Below are 18,321 nucleotides of genomic sequence, written 5' to 3' on the forward strand. Positions count from 1 at the left end.
TGAAAATATAGCGAGTGCTCTAGATTTCTAAGTAGTCAATAAAAGTATACAAAAAGGTTTTGGAATACAATGTATGTAAGATAAGGAAAACTCTATGAGTGTGGATAGCCATTCTAGCAAAAGAGGGAACAAGAAAGGGAAAATGACAAAGATAGAAAGTAAAGACGAAGAGACGATGATAGGACAGTTGATAGAGATGCTGATGATTACAGATGGAGAGAAAGAAGAGAAGGTGATAAACTCTAGTCATAGGAAAAATTACTGCTGGAGAGGAGGAATAATATATATATAAAAATAATATATATGATAAAGATAAACAGGGAAAAGGGTTAATAGAAGGAGACGAGAAAAAAAAAGACATAATAGAGATGATAAAAATGACTCAATGAGTTAAAGACTAGGAAGGCATGATTAAAAATTGAAAAATCAGAAAGTAGTTGAAGCATAGAAGTACTAGAGACTAAAGGCAAATCAAAACAAGATTCCTCTCGGCATCATAGGAAACATATTGATAAGAAAGATTTCAAAATCTAGGATGTGAAGATGTTTTGGTTCGGGACGAACACTTTTAAGAAGGGGGCAGTGTAACGATGTTAACTGATCGATTATAATTGAAATTATCGATGAATTAAAACAGATGTTTTTGGATAGTGAAAAAAAAAAAATAGAGAGAGAGTAACTCTAGGTTAGTTAGTGTTGTGAATGTTTTCGCTATTTTTTGCAATAAAAAAAAATTTATTTTGTATAATTCTTACTTCTTCAATATTATATTTTATTTTCTATTAGTATCAATTTAGTACTATCTAATTGATTTTTACGTATTTTTCCAAGCTTGTTTATTATTATTTTCTTTTTAATTTAATGTTTCTATGAATTTAAGTTGTCATCTTGTTTTGTTTTTTCAGCCCTCATGAAGGCCTGAAGTTCAGATTGAAAAGTCTAAAAGTTTTATAGATATTATTTATGGAATAAAAGTTTTATATCTGACTATTTTATCCTCAGATTATGTTTAAAAAGAAAACAAATTGATAACTATTCAACAATGTTCTCTCGATATAATTATTCAAAATTCCTTCTTCTGCCTGCTTTTAGTATGTTTCATTCAGCATTTATCTGGTATTAGGCTTTCTTTTATTATCATTATATTTTTTGTTCTTCATTACCTTCGACCTATAGTCACTCGCAGCACTTTGAATTTTCTTAGCCATATTTCGTAATCTTCTTCTGATAATTATAAAAGCCTGACTTGAAAAATAGTCTTTTTGCTGTTGATTTTTAAAAGACCTAACTGTTATAGAATATTTGTAGATATCGTTTATTATATAGGAAATAAAAATTGTTTAGTTTATAGAGATTGTAATACAGGCGATTCGAAATTTGATTATTAGTCTATTTCTTTTATCGTCACAATTGTTTCGGCAAAAGTGGTCGCTTTTGTATGATGTTTTAAGTTATTGTGGCATTGTGAAAATTATAATGGTGGTATTATTGTTACCACGAGAGAAAAATATTTCATAAAATTTACATTTGTACTCAATGTTAACACGTATTTATAAATATTCGTTGTATTATTCCATTTTTATTTAAATTACTTATTAACTATAGTAAATAAGTTGAAACTTTTAATACAAATCTGGAAAAAACTAACAATGTTATTAATGCTCTCATTTTCTGTATACCATTTTTCATTTTAGGAAGAAGATAGTTGACTGTCTGAAGTTGATTGTAGGAAGATAGTCAAGGTGGCGGTCAATAAAGATATCACAATAATCAAAGAAAACTATTTATTGCTAATACAAATAGAGTTAGCCTGTGAAATACATGGAATTGATAATCAATTATAGTAATTTTACAAAAATGATGATAACATTAACAATAATAATAAACAATATACCCAACCTGGGCTATCCACATTCATTAGAATAAAACAGAAACGTCACTTCATATTTAACAATATTAAAAGACAAAACAAAAACTAAACCTCCAATTGGGACGATAGGTGTCCAGCTCTAAGCAAAAGGTTTTGCATTACATATATAAAAAACAGCTTAAGGTCCAATCCTGAGGGTACAGATAGGAATTCATACAACTGATTTCGGCTAATATGGCTTAGCTTCAGCATGTATCGGATTCGTTTCTCATGATAAGCAGGGCAATTTGTCAAAAAATTGAAACAATCCTCCCGGGCCGTTCCATCACAAGCTGGACAAAACTTCTGTGGATCCAAAGTATATTTGTGTGGTCTGATATTTAGAGTAATTAAATATTTACTGGAAAGTCGTAGTCGGGAAATTATTCTCAAGTGAATTATAGGGCAACTGAGTTTTAGGTAGCTTTGAGGAGCATCTGTTTTAATGTAGACCCTACCGTACCATATGTTATAGGTCGATCCTCGTAATAATAAAAGATCTTTATCCTTGATAAATTCTTATACCTATCCAAGATCTCCCCTATTCTAATTTTGATATCTTTTATTAAATACTTACCGGATCATTAAGTAGTATTGAGTCAAACATTCCGAAGCTCTCCAATATTTTTCTTATTTGCGTTACCCAATTATATTGCAACTCAACAGTTGAGATCTATCTTTCAATCTGACAGCCCTGAAGAAGCACTGCAAAGTGGGGCGAAACATTGGTTAACGATAATTAGGTTTACTATTTTAATACCTTTATTGACTGCCACTCAGACTATCTTCCTACAATTTTTCATTTTAATTTGTATTTATTTATTTATTTTTCTTAGATCTACTTGATATATATGTTTTAGTATTAATTTGTCAGTATTTTTTTTTTTTTTACTACAAATACTTTCATCTTTTATTAAATCTTAAATCTTTTATTTATTATTAAATTATTATATATTATGTGAAATGTTTTTGTGTGTTTTTAAAATAATTTATGATTTTAGTTAAAAAGTGTAATTTTCATCAAAAAAGAAGTCTTTCTAGCTGAAATAAAGCTCAATTTATCCGAAGTAAAACTTAAAATTATCAAAATATTTATTCGTTTGCAGGAAATGTTCAAATTATATATTACTTACTGAGATTATTTATTATAGTTACATATATTTGTTGTTATTATTATTATTTTAAATACAAGCTAGTCATTACTGTGTTCATATCTTTATTGATGTTGTTATTGTTTCAGAATTATGAAATAATTGGAACTTTATTTATCGTTCTTCTTGTTTAGATGTTTCATCGTTTATTTTATGTTCAATCTAATTATGTGTAAGTCAGAATCATTTTATGCGTTGAAAGGAATTTTATTATGGAAAGATGAAAATGTTCTCAATTAAATAAATATTTATTTAGATTGTTTAATTAATTTTTCCTTACCCTATCCTGTTTTTTTTTTTTTATATGAATTATATACTTCTTTATAGGCAACCAATCTTTTTATAAATATTTTTATTTAAATTTAAACACCTGTTTTAAAACTTATATTCTATACATTTAAAAAAAAATCTTTTATAAATTGTTTTCATTGTCAACAATTTTCTTTTCCCAATAGAAGTAAAGATGGGCACTTAAAATCCAAAGCGGTGTTACTCTATCAAAAACTGTTTAGAGATATAATTTTTAATAAAATTGTAATAAAAAATTCCAGAATATTGTGAAAAAAAAAAGTTTTCCTAAACTGTTTAAGATGGTTGTTTTAGCTCATATATGTTGTTTGTATATATTTATGTAATATTGTTACTTAATAATTTATATAACTTTTAAAACTTATTAAACCAAAATATTTTAAGGTTAGTATATTTCCTTTGGTCTACTAGAAAAAAAATAATCTTTTGGAAAAAGATCCATGTTGATATTTTTCCAATTCGAGAAATGAAGTAAAGTTGTTTCAATGTGTAAACATTTTTTTTATCAGAATTCAAGGCACATTGGACAAAACAGTTGGACACAAATCAATCGTTTTCAAAGTAAAATGACCAAAAATAGTATGAACAAATTCAAATAGAGACATTCCAACCAATCCTAACACTATCCTCACCACCTATGCCGATCACACATGTGTGCTCGTGCTCGCTGTTAATAACCCTTTAATTGCATCTCAAACTCTCCATTTCCATATCCCAACCCTCAAAGAATGGTGTCAAATTGGAGGATTAGAATAAATCCCATCAAATCACCTTTGCCTTCTGTCATAAACCTACCGACTGCCTTACAGTGTCATTTAATAATGTTGTTCTTACCCCTGTCGAACACATTTGCTTCTTTGGATTACATCTGGACAAATAACTAGTTTGGAATCCTCACACAAGACTGAAAACAGAGAAAACTGCATGTCGATTTCAACTATTAAAGCACTTACTGAAAAGACTGATCTACATGACTATAATAATGCCTATCTGGACATACGCAACTTTGCGGTTCCACTAAACCTTCTCGTATCAAATCCTTATAATCTAAAATCCTCAATGCTCCCTACTTTGTCACAAATAAAATCATCCATAAAGACCTTAGTGTTCCATATGTAACAGATCTAACCCGAACCAGATATAAATATTTCCATTATAAACTCTCTAACCACCCAAACCCACTAGTTTCTAATATTGCTTCCTCCTCCATTCCAGACAATCCTCTGAGGTGCCTGAAAAGAAGATGGCCTCGATATCTTCGAATGTAGAATATTATTAGAGTGCTACCATTATGATCTTACATCAAATTTAATAGATGTATTTTTATGTAAATGCATTTGTAAATATCAATAAATAAATAAAAAATATTTTAAAAAAATTAACTCACATTTTATAAATTGTAGAGTTAAACGACTTAGGCTTTAATAGGCTCAAATAAAAGAAATTCAAAGTTGAACATGATATTAGACTTGAGATAATTTTATTACTTTTAATCTAATACAAACTAAATTAATTCGCTGCTGGAAAAAAAAAAAAAAAAGAAAGAAATAGATCAAACGAAACCATATGTATTGGACAGGAACTAATTAATAATGATAATTAGGATTTGTTATGCATTCAAGATGACATATCACAATTGTCAAATCTTGTTGCTATTTTTGTAGTAGCATAGTCGGCCGACAGTAATTACCGATAGCAAGAGCACCCTGTCGGTTCAAAGTAATCATCATCAACTGGTTTTGGTGGCGACCAGGTCACTGGAATTTCATGGCAAGTGCATTTTTCCTGAAATAACATTTAATTGGATAAACTAATTTTAATTGATTGAAAATAAGTAAGTATGATAATAAACAAAATGTAACAGATGACAAAAATTTCAAAATATATATATATATATGTCAAATATGGTCAGAAAAATGGTCATAATTGCAGTCAAAAACAACAAAATAGTTGAATGAAAAACAAAAAATAGTTAAAAACTATTTTATTCTTTTTTGACCCCAACCCTCACCATCTTAATTAAAAATATTAAATACTACTAAAATAATAAAATACTATCCAAAATATTATAATATATATATTGTATAATAATAATGTGAACTACTGTCAGAGGTTCAGTACTTTATTTGGAAATACTTTTTTTAGAACAACTGTTATACAAGTGATGACTGTTCCAAGATAATGCTCAACCATCTACTGCTCATCCATACCCCCAGAGTTCATAATAACCCTACTTTGCTTTAATAGTGGCATGTTGATGAACTTTTTTTTTTTTTTATTTTGTATTTGACTTGCTTATTAGATTGTAGTGTAGACTGTAGTTACTTTTTGACACCCCTCCTAGTTTTGGGGCGGTCTGCAAGATGACCAAAGTAGAGAAAATAAACCCCTCTATGAATCTTTGGAATAAGATCAATTAAAAATAAAATAAAAACTTTTTATGTCAGTTATGCTGAATCTACACATTTTCCACTTGTCCCAAATCCAAGACTTGCACAAACGTTTGGCAAACAAAGGAAGCAACAAACATCGGTATCCACAAGCTTGCATGTTCTTTTGACTTTTATCAGCATTTACAATACATGATCTTTAGTTTAATAAGTTAAAGCGGGTTTAATGGTAAAACTTATGTTAAATGGAGAAATATATCCTTCTTTTACCAAGTTAAAACGATATAACATGTAACAAGAGTCTGTTAGTAGGTCTGTTAAATGGAGAATGACGTCTCGAAACAAACAAGCTGAGCTTGTCATCGTTTTATCTGTTGTGTTAGGTTACTTGTAATTTGTGTTTTGTTTTTTTTTCTTTTGTCTTGTGTTTTGGACTTTCTAAAAAATATAATCAGCAGGCAAACTTTTACACCTCTACTTTTCACTTATTTTAGGCATGTTGTATTAAATTACAGTAATCAAAACTTCGAAGTAAACAATAACACGAAGTTTAGGAAGGAAAGGTTATTAAACAAGTTGCTCAGAAAATCCGCTAGGAGCGAGCTCTTATGCATTTACCATTTAACATGACTTTAAATAGGGCGGCTCACAATGCTATACTCATAACATTTTACATTTAACACAATATCATGGATACCCCTAATATAAATAGAACAAAATAAAGATAGGCTATATGAAATGAAACGTTTATATCAGCAATGTAAGTTGTAGATGAAAACAATTCAGAGAAATAGTTCTATATAACCTATAAATTCAACGTTCCTTATAGAATTTTTATCAGAAACATGTTAATTTAATTACTTAGGCATATAATGTCTTTATTAATACGTATTTTTGCTATGTTAAATAAACAATACACCAGTAAAGTTAATTAACAATATTGAAACAATTGACACAGAGTCGATTAAATTTTAAAATATATAACCTTAAACAAGAGTTAATTATTGAACCCAAAGTTTAGGGAAATCTTTTAATTAATTAAATCACATAGAACACAAACATTTGTCTGTTCAACACACGCTTGTACATGCGCAAATGTAGTTTTAAAGCAAAGTAGCGGTAAGACCCTACTTTTTGGCTTCACTTTTCCTGACAGCAAGAGATGGGCAAAAATTATCTATAGTTGAAACTAACAACTTCAATTGCCATGGATACGGCCCTTATTCATGAATGGACCATTGATAAATAAATATCGTGATATGAGCTGTTTCAGGATATAGATATTAAGACCCTTGTTAGGCTGGGCAGGACATGATGCACGCATGAGTTCCGGCGAAATGCCTAAAAGAGTCATGAAAGAAGAAATCTATTGTCCAAGGAGAGTCGGACGGCCCAAACTCCGGTGGATGGATGGCGTGGTATAAGACGCACGAGACCTGCTTGGAGTCCGAAATTGGAAAGCAGCAGCTCAAAACCGAACCGAATGGCGGAGACTCATGTAGGAGGCCAGGACCCACCGCAGGGTTGTAGCGCCTACTGATAGATAGGTAGATACTTATTAAATAAATACTAACTCATCCAGTAATAAACCTATTATATTAAGATTAAGTAATAATTTATAGTAACCTCTGTATAACCTTTTACAACTTTTGAAGAAAGCAGTATGATGGAGAGGGTAAGCTACCAGCAGGGATGGGAAAGAATTAGCTATAGTTGAAACTAATAGTTAAAGTTGCCATGGATACGATATTTATTTATCAATGGTTCATTCATAAATTAGGGTCGTATCAATGGCAATTTTAGCCATTAGTTTCAACTACAACTAATTTTTGCTAATCTCTGACTGAGAGATGGAAGAGTTGTTCGCACAGCTCATTAAGTTATTAATTAAATACTAAAGAATTTTACTGACCTCTTCTTCATAAGTATCCTTGGGAGGATGTTGTGGTGGAGAAGGTGGATGTTTCGGAACTTGAGTATTGACATCCGCAAATTCCTCCGCATCCAGCGCTTCGAATGTGGAATTGCAGCAGGCGCAGGGATCTTCTGGTTTTTTTTGCTTTGCAGTATCCGTTTTCCTCATAAGGTTCTTACAGTGCCTTACCGCCCATCCTATCCCCAACCCGGTGCCAATAACCATTGGCATTTCTAAACATCGAACATTCATTAATCATTTCTTTACTAAACTTATTATTTGTCAATAGTGGGTTCAGACTAACCGCTCACTACGACGGCCGATCCGATGGCACCCAAAATTATTCCAATAGCTGTGAAAGTAACTCATGATTAATTATGCAAAAGTATTTATATTTATAGATATTAACTAGAACTAAACAATCGTGCTATTATCTATGTGTAGAGAAACAATTCGATAGTACAAGAGCCCAAGAGGAGAAAAAAGTGAGTTATTTCATCCCAATTTTTGATTACTTCATTGAAAATTATGGGTAATTACTTGTCAAAATTGATGAGTCTGCCAAGTATAGTTAGGGAGAATGCAAAATGGCGACTGTTCCAAAACATAAAAAAAAATTATTTTTCATTCGGAGCTCTATATCTGTAAAACTACTGACACTGGAAACCCTAAGAGAACTAATTACGTTCAATTGTTCCCGAGATACAACAAAAACAGAATTCCATTTCAAAATAACGAAAACTCAGTAGTTAGTTAGACCCAAATTAAAGCTAGTTTAACGTACCATAAAGTAGTTTATAACGTTTATCTTCGTAGGAGTAGTAGTTTTCATGATAATTGCTAAAATAAATTAGTTTTTAGGCATACGGACACAATGCGATATTGAAAAATTTATATTCACACGCAAATATCATAAACACTACTACCTCTATGAAGGTTAAACGTCAGTGTAGGTCGGGTTTGGACTGATCTATATCAAAAACAATATTTTAAAAATGCATCCAAAATATATCTCAGTGACGCAGTAATATCCATGTGGGTGGCATACTCTACTCTCTTTCAAAGGGAAAGTGAAGCCTAAAATATTGGAGGTGATGCTTGCCTAAGTTTACTTTGATATAAATAGGAATTTCTCCCATTTATTTACTACCAGTAATACCGATTCACCCGATCAAAAAATACCCGCTAAGCACCATAAAAATACCCGCCACTTTACCAGCTCTACGAGAATCGGTATAACTGTAGATGTATGATTGTTACAGTCATGATTGTTCTGTCGCAATAATTGATAGTACAAGTAATGTCAGTGCAGCAGCTATCACGTAAACTCGTAAGCTGTCACGTTAACTGTAACTTTACGCCTTGTCAGTGAACTATCGTACAGTATCCGTTATTGCAGAACAATCGCAGACATTATCATGATGTAACTATTTAATAGTTACAATAATGACAGTAATGGAACACTGCGTACGGTGTGATTGTTAATAGTACAAGTAAAGTCAGTGAAGCAACTATCACATTAACAATTACATGTATACGCTTTGACAGTGAACTATCGTACACTTTCCGTTATTCCGGCAAGTGCTAGCCACTACAATGGTGTAACTATTTGATAGTCACAGTCATGACAGTTTTAATATCATAACAATAATGTCACACTGGCTTTGGCGAGATCGTTAATAGTACAAGTAATGCCAGTTGACAAACAATCCCATTAATTGCCACGTTTAACTGTTGTATACGCCTTGAGAGTGTACTATCACAACATATCAAGCTTACCAAATGTTATGACGATAGCTGAGAAAACACAGTTCCAATATATTCGGTCAAAAACTTAAAATTCTATCAGCCCTAAAAATGAATTCACTCCGAGCCGCAAAACAAATTTTCCCAATAAAAATAATCAACCTCGGGACCCAAAAATAATTACCCTCCCCTCCCCCCGAGCGCAAGCATAAATCCGACTTGGCCCCACAAACAAATCCGCCCAAGGCCCAACAATTATATTCATCCCATGCCTTAAAAATAAATGAATCCCGGGCTAGAATTTATATATATAAATTTTGTCAACTTGTCTCTCTTTTCATATTTCTGAATAGTATCGTAACCGGGGACGAGACTTGGGTGGTGCATGTCAACTGTAAAACAAAACAGCTGTCGATGGAATGAGCGCACACACATTCTCCCAAGAAAACACACAAGTGTTTGCAAATGCTGTCAGCAAGAAAAGTCATGGTTACTGTGTTTTGGGACTCCAATGGAGTGTTGATTTTCTGGAACGTGGAGCGAAATTCAACTCAGAAAGGTATAGTGAAACACTAACAAAGTTACAGCGCGCCATTCAAAATAAACGTCGGGGAAAACTTAGCACCAAGTTGTTTTTTCACGACAACGCACGTCCACACACGGCCAATTGTACTCGGGCACTCTTGGATGGGAGGTGTTTGACCATACAGCCGAGATTTGGTGCCGAGCAATTACCACCTCTTTCCAGCGATGAAAAAATGGCTCGGTAAACAATGCTTTGGTACTGACGCCGAACATCATGTCGGTGTAAACCCGTGGTTAAAAATTGCAGGCGGAAGATATGGTAGATGGCGGAAGAGAGGGTATTGAAAAACTTGTGCCACGGTATGATAAATGTCTCAATTTGAATGGTGATTGTGCAGAAAATAGCTAAGAGTGTACCTTTGCATACAAATGTATATAATAAACTTTGAGTTTTTCAAAACGTCTGTTACTTTCTGGACAGCCCGCGTATTATCAGTGATTGTGTTCATCAACAATTATGAATTCGAGTGTACTCGAGAAATTCTTGTGAAACTCAACAACTGAAATGTAAACAACAGAAGGCAGCATTAATTAGTTCCTACTCTTTCTAAATTGCCCATTAAGCCCCGCCTTTTTGAATTTACTTTTCCAGACAGTTTATCCTCCCAGTTAAACTCCTACCTCTATGGTAGCATCAACAAAGATAACGTTATCAAAATATCGATGTGAACTTCCTGGTCAAAAAATATCGATATTAAATAAAAAAGAGTGTATTGAGATTTATAAAAAATTTATATTAAAATAAAGTAAGATTAATTTTAAATTCTTGGAGCACAAAACAGAGGTGTATTAACTCTGGGAGGAAGAGCTGCAGGATCCTAGGGATATAAAGTGTATTTTGTTTAAAAATTTGTAAAATTTATTACAATAAAAATTAACTACAAAGTAAACTAAAGATATATTATGAATTATTTGTTCAAATATTTATGAGAAAGAATGTAATTAAGTGTTGATTCAAGAATTATATTGTTTCTACTTTATTATATTTCTTTTCAGGTCTTTATTTTAAACCTTTTATCCACTTCTTTATTCCTTATATCATCTGAAAAACGTTCTTTTACAATTAACATACAGTTACAACCAACAAAGTTTACATTGCATTCTAATAAAAACTTGTTTTACCTACTTGCATACATATAGTTTAATATTTAACTATATATATATCCACTTCACTAATTTATAATCATTTACACATCTAAAATTTTTTTTGAGGTGATTAAGTCAAATTTCCTAGTTATTGCTCTTATTATAATCTTTGGACATATTTCATTTTAAATTGTACATCATTTTTATATATTCCAAATTGAAAATAAATCCTATTTTTTAAAATTAAAAACCTTACTTTTTTTTTTCATTAGTGCTGTTTGCCAAAAAATTTTTTTACAATTGAAAATAATTATCAATGAAAATGAAAAATTAAGAACAATAACTAGGAAATTTGGATTAATCTCAAAACATTTTTTTATTTGTAAATTGTTATAAATAAGTGAAGTAAATGTATATATAGTTAAATATTGAATTATTTGTATGTAAATGTGTAAAACTTTTTTTTTTATTATTAAAATGCAATGTAAACTTTATTGATTGTATACAGTTCTAGTTTTTTTTTTTTTTTAATTGTTTAAATTTTTATTTGTAGAACTTGATAATGTGCAGAAGAGCCCAAAACGTTGTTAAGATGATATAAAGAATAAAGGAATAAAATAAAGGCCTGAAACCGCTAAGTCCTGAAAAGAAATAAAATTAAGTTTTAACCAATATAACCCTTAGGAACTTAAGTTGTAGGATTACAACTGATTACTTTATAAATTTAAAACTAGTAGATTCAGTAATGCTTTGCTATCGCTATATTTGAGGATGTACATATATACATTAATTTAACACTTTGATATCAACATATATAGGTGAAGTGATAAGAGGGTAACATAAATTAAGTTAGCTGTTAGCAACTTCACTGTAAATAGTTAGTATTAATCTAATTTAGATCATTTTCAGACAACTTGATAATCTATGATAATGCCATATATAAGTACTACATAAGATATGAATAGTTGTAATCTAATAACCCTCACTATGCGAGGAGATGGTTGGGGGTGCGTTCAAAATATAACAAAAATGAGTTGAAGTAACTTATTGAATCGTGCCAACGTTTCAGCAAGAATTTTTAATAATGTAAAAATTAAAATTATGGAAAGAAAAAATAAAATTGAGAGAAAGAAAATATATGAAACCATAATATTAGATAAAAAAGCAAAATATGAAGTTATGTAACATTACGGTTTCATATTTCATTTGTTACATATATTTTCTTTCTCTCAATTTTTTTTTCCATAATTTTAATTTTTAAATTATCAATAAACTAAAATATTCATATTTCTTTGCATTATATAACTTCAAATTTTAATTTTATTTCCTTAAATATGTTATTTTACCTACTTTTCCAATTACCTATGTATACATTTTATTTCCCACTTTTTTCATCACTTTAATGTTATTAATTCAATTCTGTACAATTATTTACTTTATGATATTCTGTTTATATTTTCTTTATTCATTGGTTGTTATCTTGTCCTGTTCTTAGCCCTGATGAAGGCTTGAAATTCTGGCCGAAACGTTGGAACAATTAAATAAATTACTTCAACTTATTAGTGTTATATTTTGACCGCACCTCCAACCATCTTCTCCTCATATAGGTCATCGATGGTCGACCATATCTCATGATTATGAACCCTCACTATGGTTTAATATGTGTAGTATATTGAAACAATTCAGACCGAGTGACCTATAAAAGTGTGGTAAGAGATTTTTTAGGAGTGAAAGACAAAGTTGATATAAGTTTTTAGCACCTCGAGAAATTCTTAAATAGGAATTTTTGAAAAAAATTAGTAAATTAAAAATTTGTTGGCCCTAAATTCCCCTTTGATTTCTTTTTTTAAAATCAGCAAAGTATAATTAACTTTAAAACAACTCAATCCATCAAACTTGGAAGTGGTTTAGGGCTCTTAAAACTGAACCAAAGTAAACAAACTGGGTCTAATTAAACAAATTATAACTGGAGATATAAAATAAAAAGTTTTAAATTGAGGTGTAGATATCCATATTAAAATAAAACCATATTTATTTATTTTATGCCAACGTTTCGACCTGAGTTTCAGGTCTTCATCAGGGCTATAGAACAAAAGAGATAACAACAACATTTAGAGTAACATACAATTGAAAAGGAATAGTATACAAACAAATTTAGAATTATATAAAATATTGAATTAAATCATAAATGATAAAAATGATAACTGATATTTGAATAGTACAAAATTTTTTATTGATTGATATTTGTGGAATTGTATGGTAGTAAAAAGTTTTAAATTTTTGTCTTAATTTGAAACTAATATTTCGCCCTTTAAGGCCATTAAATACAAATTTAATATCAATAATTATATGAATAATGGTTACCAGTTTAAAAAAAAATCCTCCAAATAAATCAAGGAGAAAAATTTCTAATTTTTGATTTCTACCTAAAATGGTATTTGAGGGTTTCAGGCGACGCTAAAAAAGGAATATAATTTGATTTTTCCTTTAAAAAAAATTGTTCATTGATCAACTTTACTGAAATCCTCATTATATATATATATATTTTTACTTTTAGTGAAAAAAAAAATCATTTAATAGGATTAGAAATAATTTTTTTCTTATTCTTCAGAAATTTGGTCCAGCCTATTTATGGATATAACCTTCCCGGTCCCATCATAATCGGATGAAATATATAAGAGTGCATAAAGTAAGAACAAATAAATCATGATTTTTATATACATATATTATTTCTAAAATATACTGGGGAAACTTCGTTCACGAATTGTTAATTATAACTTTATGATTAAGAAGAAATCTATACTATTAATTTACGTCGGCCTTCTACGATAAATGACATACACATCGATGGCAGGCAGAGTAACCTTATCAACTTATTTTGATAAATAAATAATATGGTAATACAAATTTAGTTTATAAAGTTGAACTCTAATTAATAATAGATAAGAGATATTTATGTACTTTCAAGTATACTCCTAATTATAGTGGTTTTCATTTCGCAAACAGATGGAATACGAGGTTTTCATTGCCTACCACCATCCATATATCACTTATGGTTAATAACCTCAACCAAATTAATTAAAGCAATTTCCAGTACCAACTCTCCATGTTCCATGCCTTATACACTTGTCCCATTCTTCTCTGTTCTTGATCTCCTTACAGGGCACTTGTTGTGGGGGAGGAATATTCATCTTTCAATATGTCCTTCTTGAGCATAGGTAACATTTTTTACTAACTACTTTAAACAGAAGTTTCCATTTTGACATAGGGCTGGTGACCATGGTAACAAATTTAGCTAAGTTGTTCTAATACTGCATTTAGTTCGGAAACACATTTAGTTTTGGGAATTTATTATTTTTTTCCCCATGCTTACAAGGTTTTTTGTTCATTTTTTTCTTATGAAGTGAACATATAACATATGTTTTCAAAACAGAAATTTTGACCTTAGAAAAAGGTTTTGTTATTTAAAGAGACGTAATCGAAATCGGTTAATTTTTATTTAATTTTTTTTCTATTGAGATTCAACTCGTATTTAATAAGACAACTAGTTATTAGCCCAACTAGCCCAAATAACTAGTTTTATGTTGGATCTGCAAGCCGTTTGCCGCAAAACCTAGACTTCTAGAAACAAAAGAAGCAATAAACATCGGTACCCACATGCTCAAGTGTTCTTTTGACTTTTTATCAGCTATTACATTAGATTTTCATTATAAAAAGAAAGAAAATAAAGATAGGCTAAATGAAAAGAAACGTGGTAATTATTCACTTCCACTCCTCCAAAACAAATAGACGCTAATAATGCTCGACCAGACTGTGCGACGATAAGTGTACAGGTTAGTTTTAGTATAAAAGCCCAAGAGGAGAAAAAAGGCAGTTATCTCACCCCAATTTTTGATTACTTTCATGAAAACTATGTATAATTAATAGTCAAAATTGATGAGTCCGCCAAGTATAGGTAGGTGGAATAAAAAAAACTAATTTTTCATTCGGAGCTCTATATCTTAAAAAGTAGGAACAACACAAGAATCCTAACCGAACGTCATTTAAAGAAGAGTAAATCTGCTAAAATATGAGCCCTAATAGAGTTATTTACGTTAAATGGTTTTCGAGATATAGCTTTTTAAAAAGCAACGTTTCATAAAAATGTTGTATGGGACGTACTGAAAGATCAGTAGTTAGTGAATTTATTTTGAAAAATCTATATCTTAAAAATCATTTGACGTACAGATGTCTATTAGCACTCAAATTAAAGCTAGTTTAATGAGCTATAAAGTAGTCTATGATGTTTATCTTCGTAGAAGTAATATTTTACATGAAATTTGCTAAAATAAATTGATTTATTGTTGTTCGGACAAATTTTCATTTGCCAAATTTATATTAATATGTGAATATCATAAAAAGCTACTACCCCTACGAAGATAATTTTCATTAACTACTTTATAGTAAGTTAAATTTCCTTTATTTTTAGTGTTGGCAGACATATGTGCGTCTTATGGATCTAGAGATATATTTTTTCCTAAATCCAAAATTGTATACGAACGACTATAAATTAACATTTTGTGAGTTTATTTACTCAAATATAAAAACTACTACTCCTACAAAGATAAACATAATTAACTATTTTGTATTAAATTTAACTAGCTTTAATTTGAGTGCAGCAGTGGGTTTCTGAAATAAAGTTTTTCATAAAACAAACTTATAGTCTGAACAACTATAAATCAATTTATTTGAGCAAATATCATGAAAACTACTATTTCTACAAAGATAAGGTCATAAACTACTTTTTAATACATCGAACTAGCTTTAATTTGAGTGCTAATAGATATCTATACATCACATAGTTCCTGAGATATAGATTTCTCAAAATAAATTAACTAACTACTAATACTAGTCTTTCAGTTGATTTTTAAGAAATTTTGCTTTTTAAAAACCTATATCTCGAGAACTATTGGATGTAAATAGCTCTTTTAGGGCTAATATTTCAGAAAATTTACTCTTCTTTAATTAATTTTCTCTTAGAATTTCTAGTGTTGTTGGTAGTTTTTAAGATATAGAGCTCCGAATGAAAAATTAATGTTCTTTTAAGGTTTGAAACAGCCGCCATTTTTTATTCCCCCTACCTATACTTGGCAGACTCATCAATTTTGACTAGTAATTATACATAGTTTTCATTAAAGTAATAAAAAATTGGAGTGAGATAACTGCCTTTTTTTTCTTCCAGACTCTTGTACTATTAATAATATTAACCACTTTCATGCTTTAATTAAAGTTTAGGTCAAAATGCACGATTTTTTCGGCAGCAGTCCCCACCACGTTTACTTCTTCTAACTTACAGATATCCATATCTAATACGTCTTTCATGTTATGACCAATATTACTCTCGGATCTTTGTACATTTTTTCCATTATGAAACTCTACTGTCTGACAATCTTGAGTATTAGATATTAATATTAGAATATACATTAAAAAATATAAATATTACAGATATATATATTTTTTTCGTTTGGATCTACAGACTTACATACGCAGACACATCAAGTTCTTCAACAGTCTCCCTGCTTCCTTCAATCCAATCTTCCAATCAGTCACCCCATCCCCCCTTCCTGCAAGATGGCAGGGCAGAAAAGGTTCCAAAAACCCTGTAAACATTGCCCTATAATTCGTTTCATGCACCTCTCCCCCATACTCTTTTTTCCAAATTTCTGACTTTCTTATTATTTAAAATTATCTTTTGTCTTTAAATATTGACTGTTTTAATTTTGTTTTTCTTCTCTGATTAATCAACATGAAGAGGTCCCTCACCTCCAGATATTTTAGCAGAATTCATATAGAACGGACACATCAAAACAACAAGATAAGTATTCACCGTATATCTCCAAGTACCATTGGTAGAAAAAGGTAATATTTAATCTGAATTATGTAACCATATGTAATGCTACCTATTAATTTATTGTTTTTCTGTTTTTAGAGGATTCGGAAAAAAAAAATCTACAGACCTGGTAGATCTTGGGAAACTGCTTTCCCGTTTGCTGCATGCATTCTCATCTTTGTTGATTCTATCCATCCATCTGGTGTTTGGCCTCACATGCTCCGTCCGTCTAACCTCCTTGCCTTATCTTACTTCAATATCATGAGATATAGACTGAACAGTCTCTACAAGTAGTTCACAATCAGTTCTCCTCCATGTGTCAAGGCTTTGATCCCAGATCGCTCCTGAAATTGTGCGGAGAACTTCCTGCTTTCTATGGTACTTGTTAGAACCCAGGTCTCCCAGCCGTGTATCAGAGCTGGCTTTATCATGGTACTGTACACCCTTAACTTCAGAAAGTAATGATATAGTGCTGTTTGATTAAAAACAGGTGCATGAACAGTAGGGGAATCCAAAAAAGTTGAGGAAATTAATTTTATTTCATCATGAAGATCTGGTCCAATGACTACAGGCATTTCAAAATAAAAATCTTAGATATTATCGAGGTGGTTCTTACTCCAGTTGACGACGTGAGGTACTCTAACCAGAAATTCGAGGCCTTCTGGCATTGTCAAGACATTGTGTTCATACTGGTGAGATGAATGAACAGAATCAGTCTTAAGGGGCCTCTACATGTTGGCCAAGCCATGGCGACCTGACATGCGTGAGCATGTGAATGGGTGGCTTGTACGAGTTGGCCTACGCTCGTTGCCGATCCGTCAAGAGTCGGATTTTGGACACAGATCAAAGGGGTTCGTGAGAGCTCTCGTGTAGCATCTCCACCATTGTTCTTTGTCTAGTTGCAACTGAGAGTTGTTAGGAGGTTAAAGGTGTTTGTTGTTACTTTTTATAATATGTTTTATATTTAATCTTATTTATTTATATTTAATTTCCTTTCATTTTGTTTTTTTTTTGTAATAAAAATAATATAATTCCAGTGCAATGGCTTAAACCACTTGTACATCCGCCATGCTTGCCTCTCTGAATAACACTGACATGTGGATGGTCCGCTCTTTGTTTACCGAGCATTTGTACAAGCCTCCAATTCGTGGCGAGCGGCCAACATGTGGATCCGCCCGAAGGATTGAAACTTCGCTCTGCAGGGAACAAGCTTGCAGTTGCGAAAGGGTAGACAAGTCTGTCTGGTACGAGTAGTAGGTCCTTAAGATAGGAGAGAAGTTACAGGTAGATAGATTCAGATGAGGTAGAGTGAAACTAAAGTCAATATACGCTTCCAATAATAGCACTAGAACGTTCTCATC

At 31.0% G+C, this 18,321-nt stretch overlaps 1 protein-coding gene across 1 annotated transcript; it reads right to left on the minus strand.

Moving 5' to 3' along the window:
• Positions 1-4,917: 4,917 nt before the first annotated feature.
• Positions 4,918-14,499, minus strand: LOC106688770 (uncharacterized). Its single transcript, XM_014433400.2, has 4 exons — positions 14,189-14,499; positions 7,979-8,026; positions 7,672-7,907; positions 4,918-5,154 (listed from the first exon to the last, which is right to left on the minus strand). The coding sequence occupies exons 1-4, from the start codon at positions 14,280-14,282 to the stop codon at positions 5,056-5,058; spliced, it is 477 nt and encodes a 158-aa protein (XP_014288886.1). The 5' UTR covers positions 14,283-14,499; the 3' UTR covers positions 4,918-5,055.
• Between the last annotated feature and the right edge of the window lie 3,822 nt (positions 14,500-18,321).

This window comes from Halyomorpha halys, unplaced genomic scaffold (genome assembly GCF_000696795.3).
Source record: "Halyomorpha halys isolate HHAL.00 unplaced genomic scaffold, Hhal_1.1 Scaffold44.1, whole genome shotgun sequence".
Lineage (NCBI taxonomy): Eukaryota > Metazoa > Arthropoda > Insecta > Hemiptera > Pentatomidae > Halyomorpha > Halyomorpha halys.

Excerpts from the sequence above, each read along its gene's own strand:
- LOC106688770 (XM_014433400.2), bottom strand. The coding sequence starts at position 14,282 with ATGAATATTCCTCCCCCACAACAAGTGCCCTGTAAGGAGATCAAGAAC. Across the intron at positions 8,027-14,188 it reads GCATGGAACATGGAGAGTTG|CTATTGGAATAATTTTGGGT; the intron begins GTACTGGAAATT and ends TTACTTTCACAG. Across the intron at positions 7,908-7,978 it reads ATCGGCCGTCGTAGTGAGCG|AAATGCCAATGGTTATTGGC; the intron begins GTTAGTCTGAAC and ends TTCGATGTTTAG.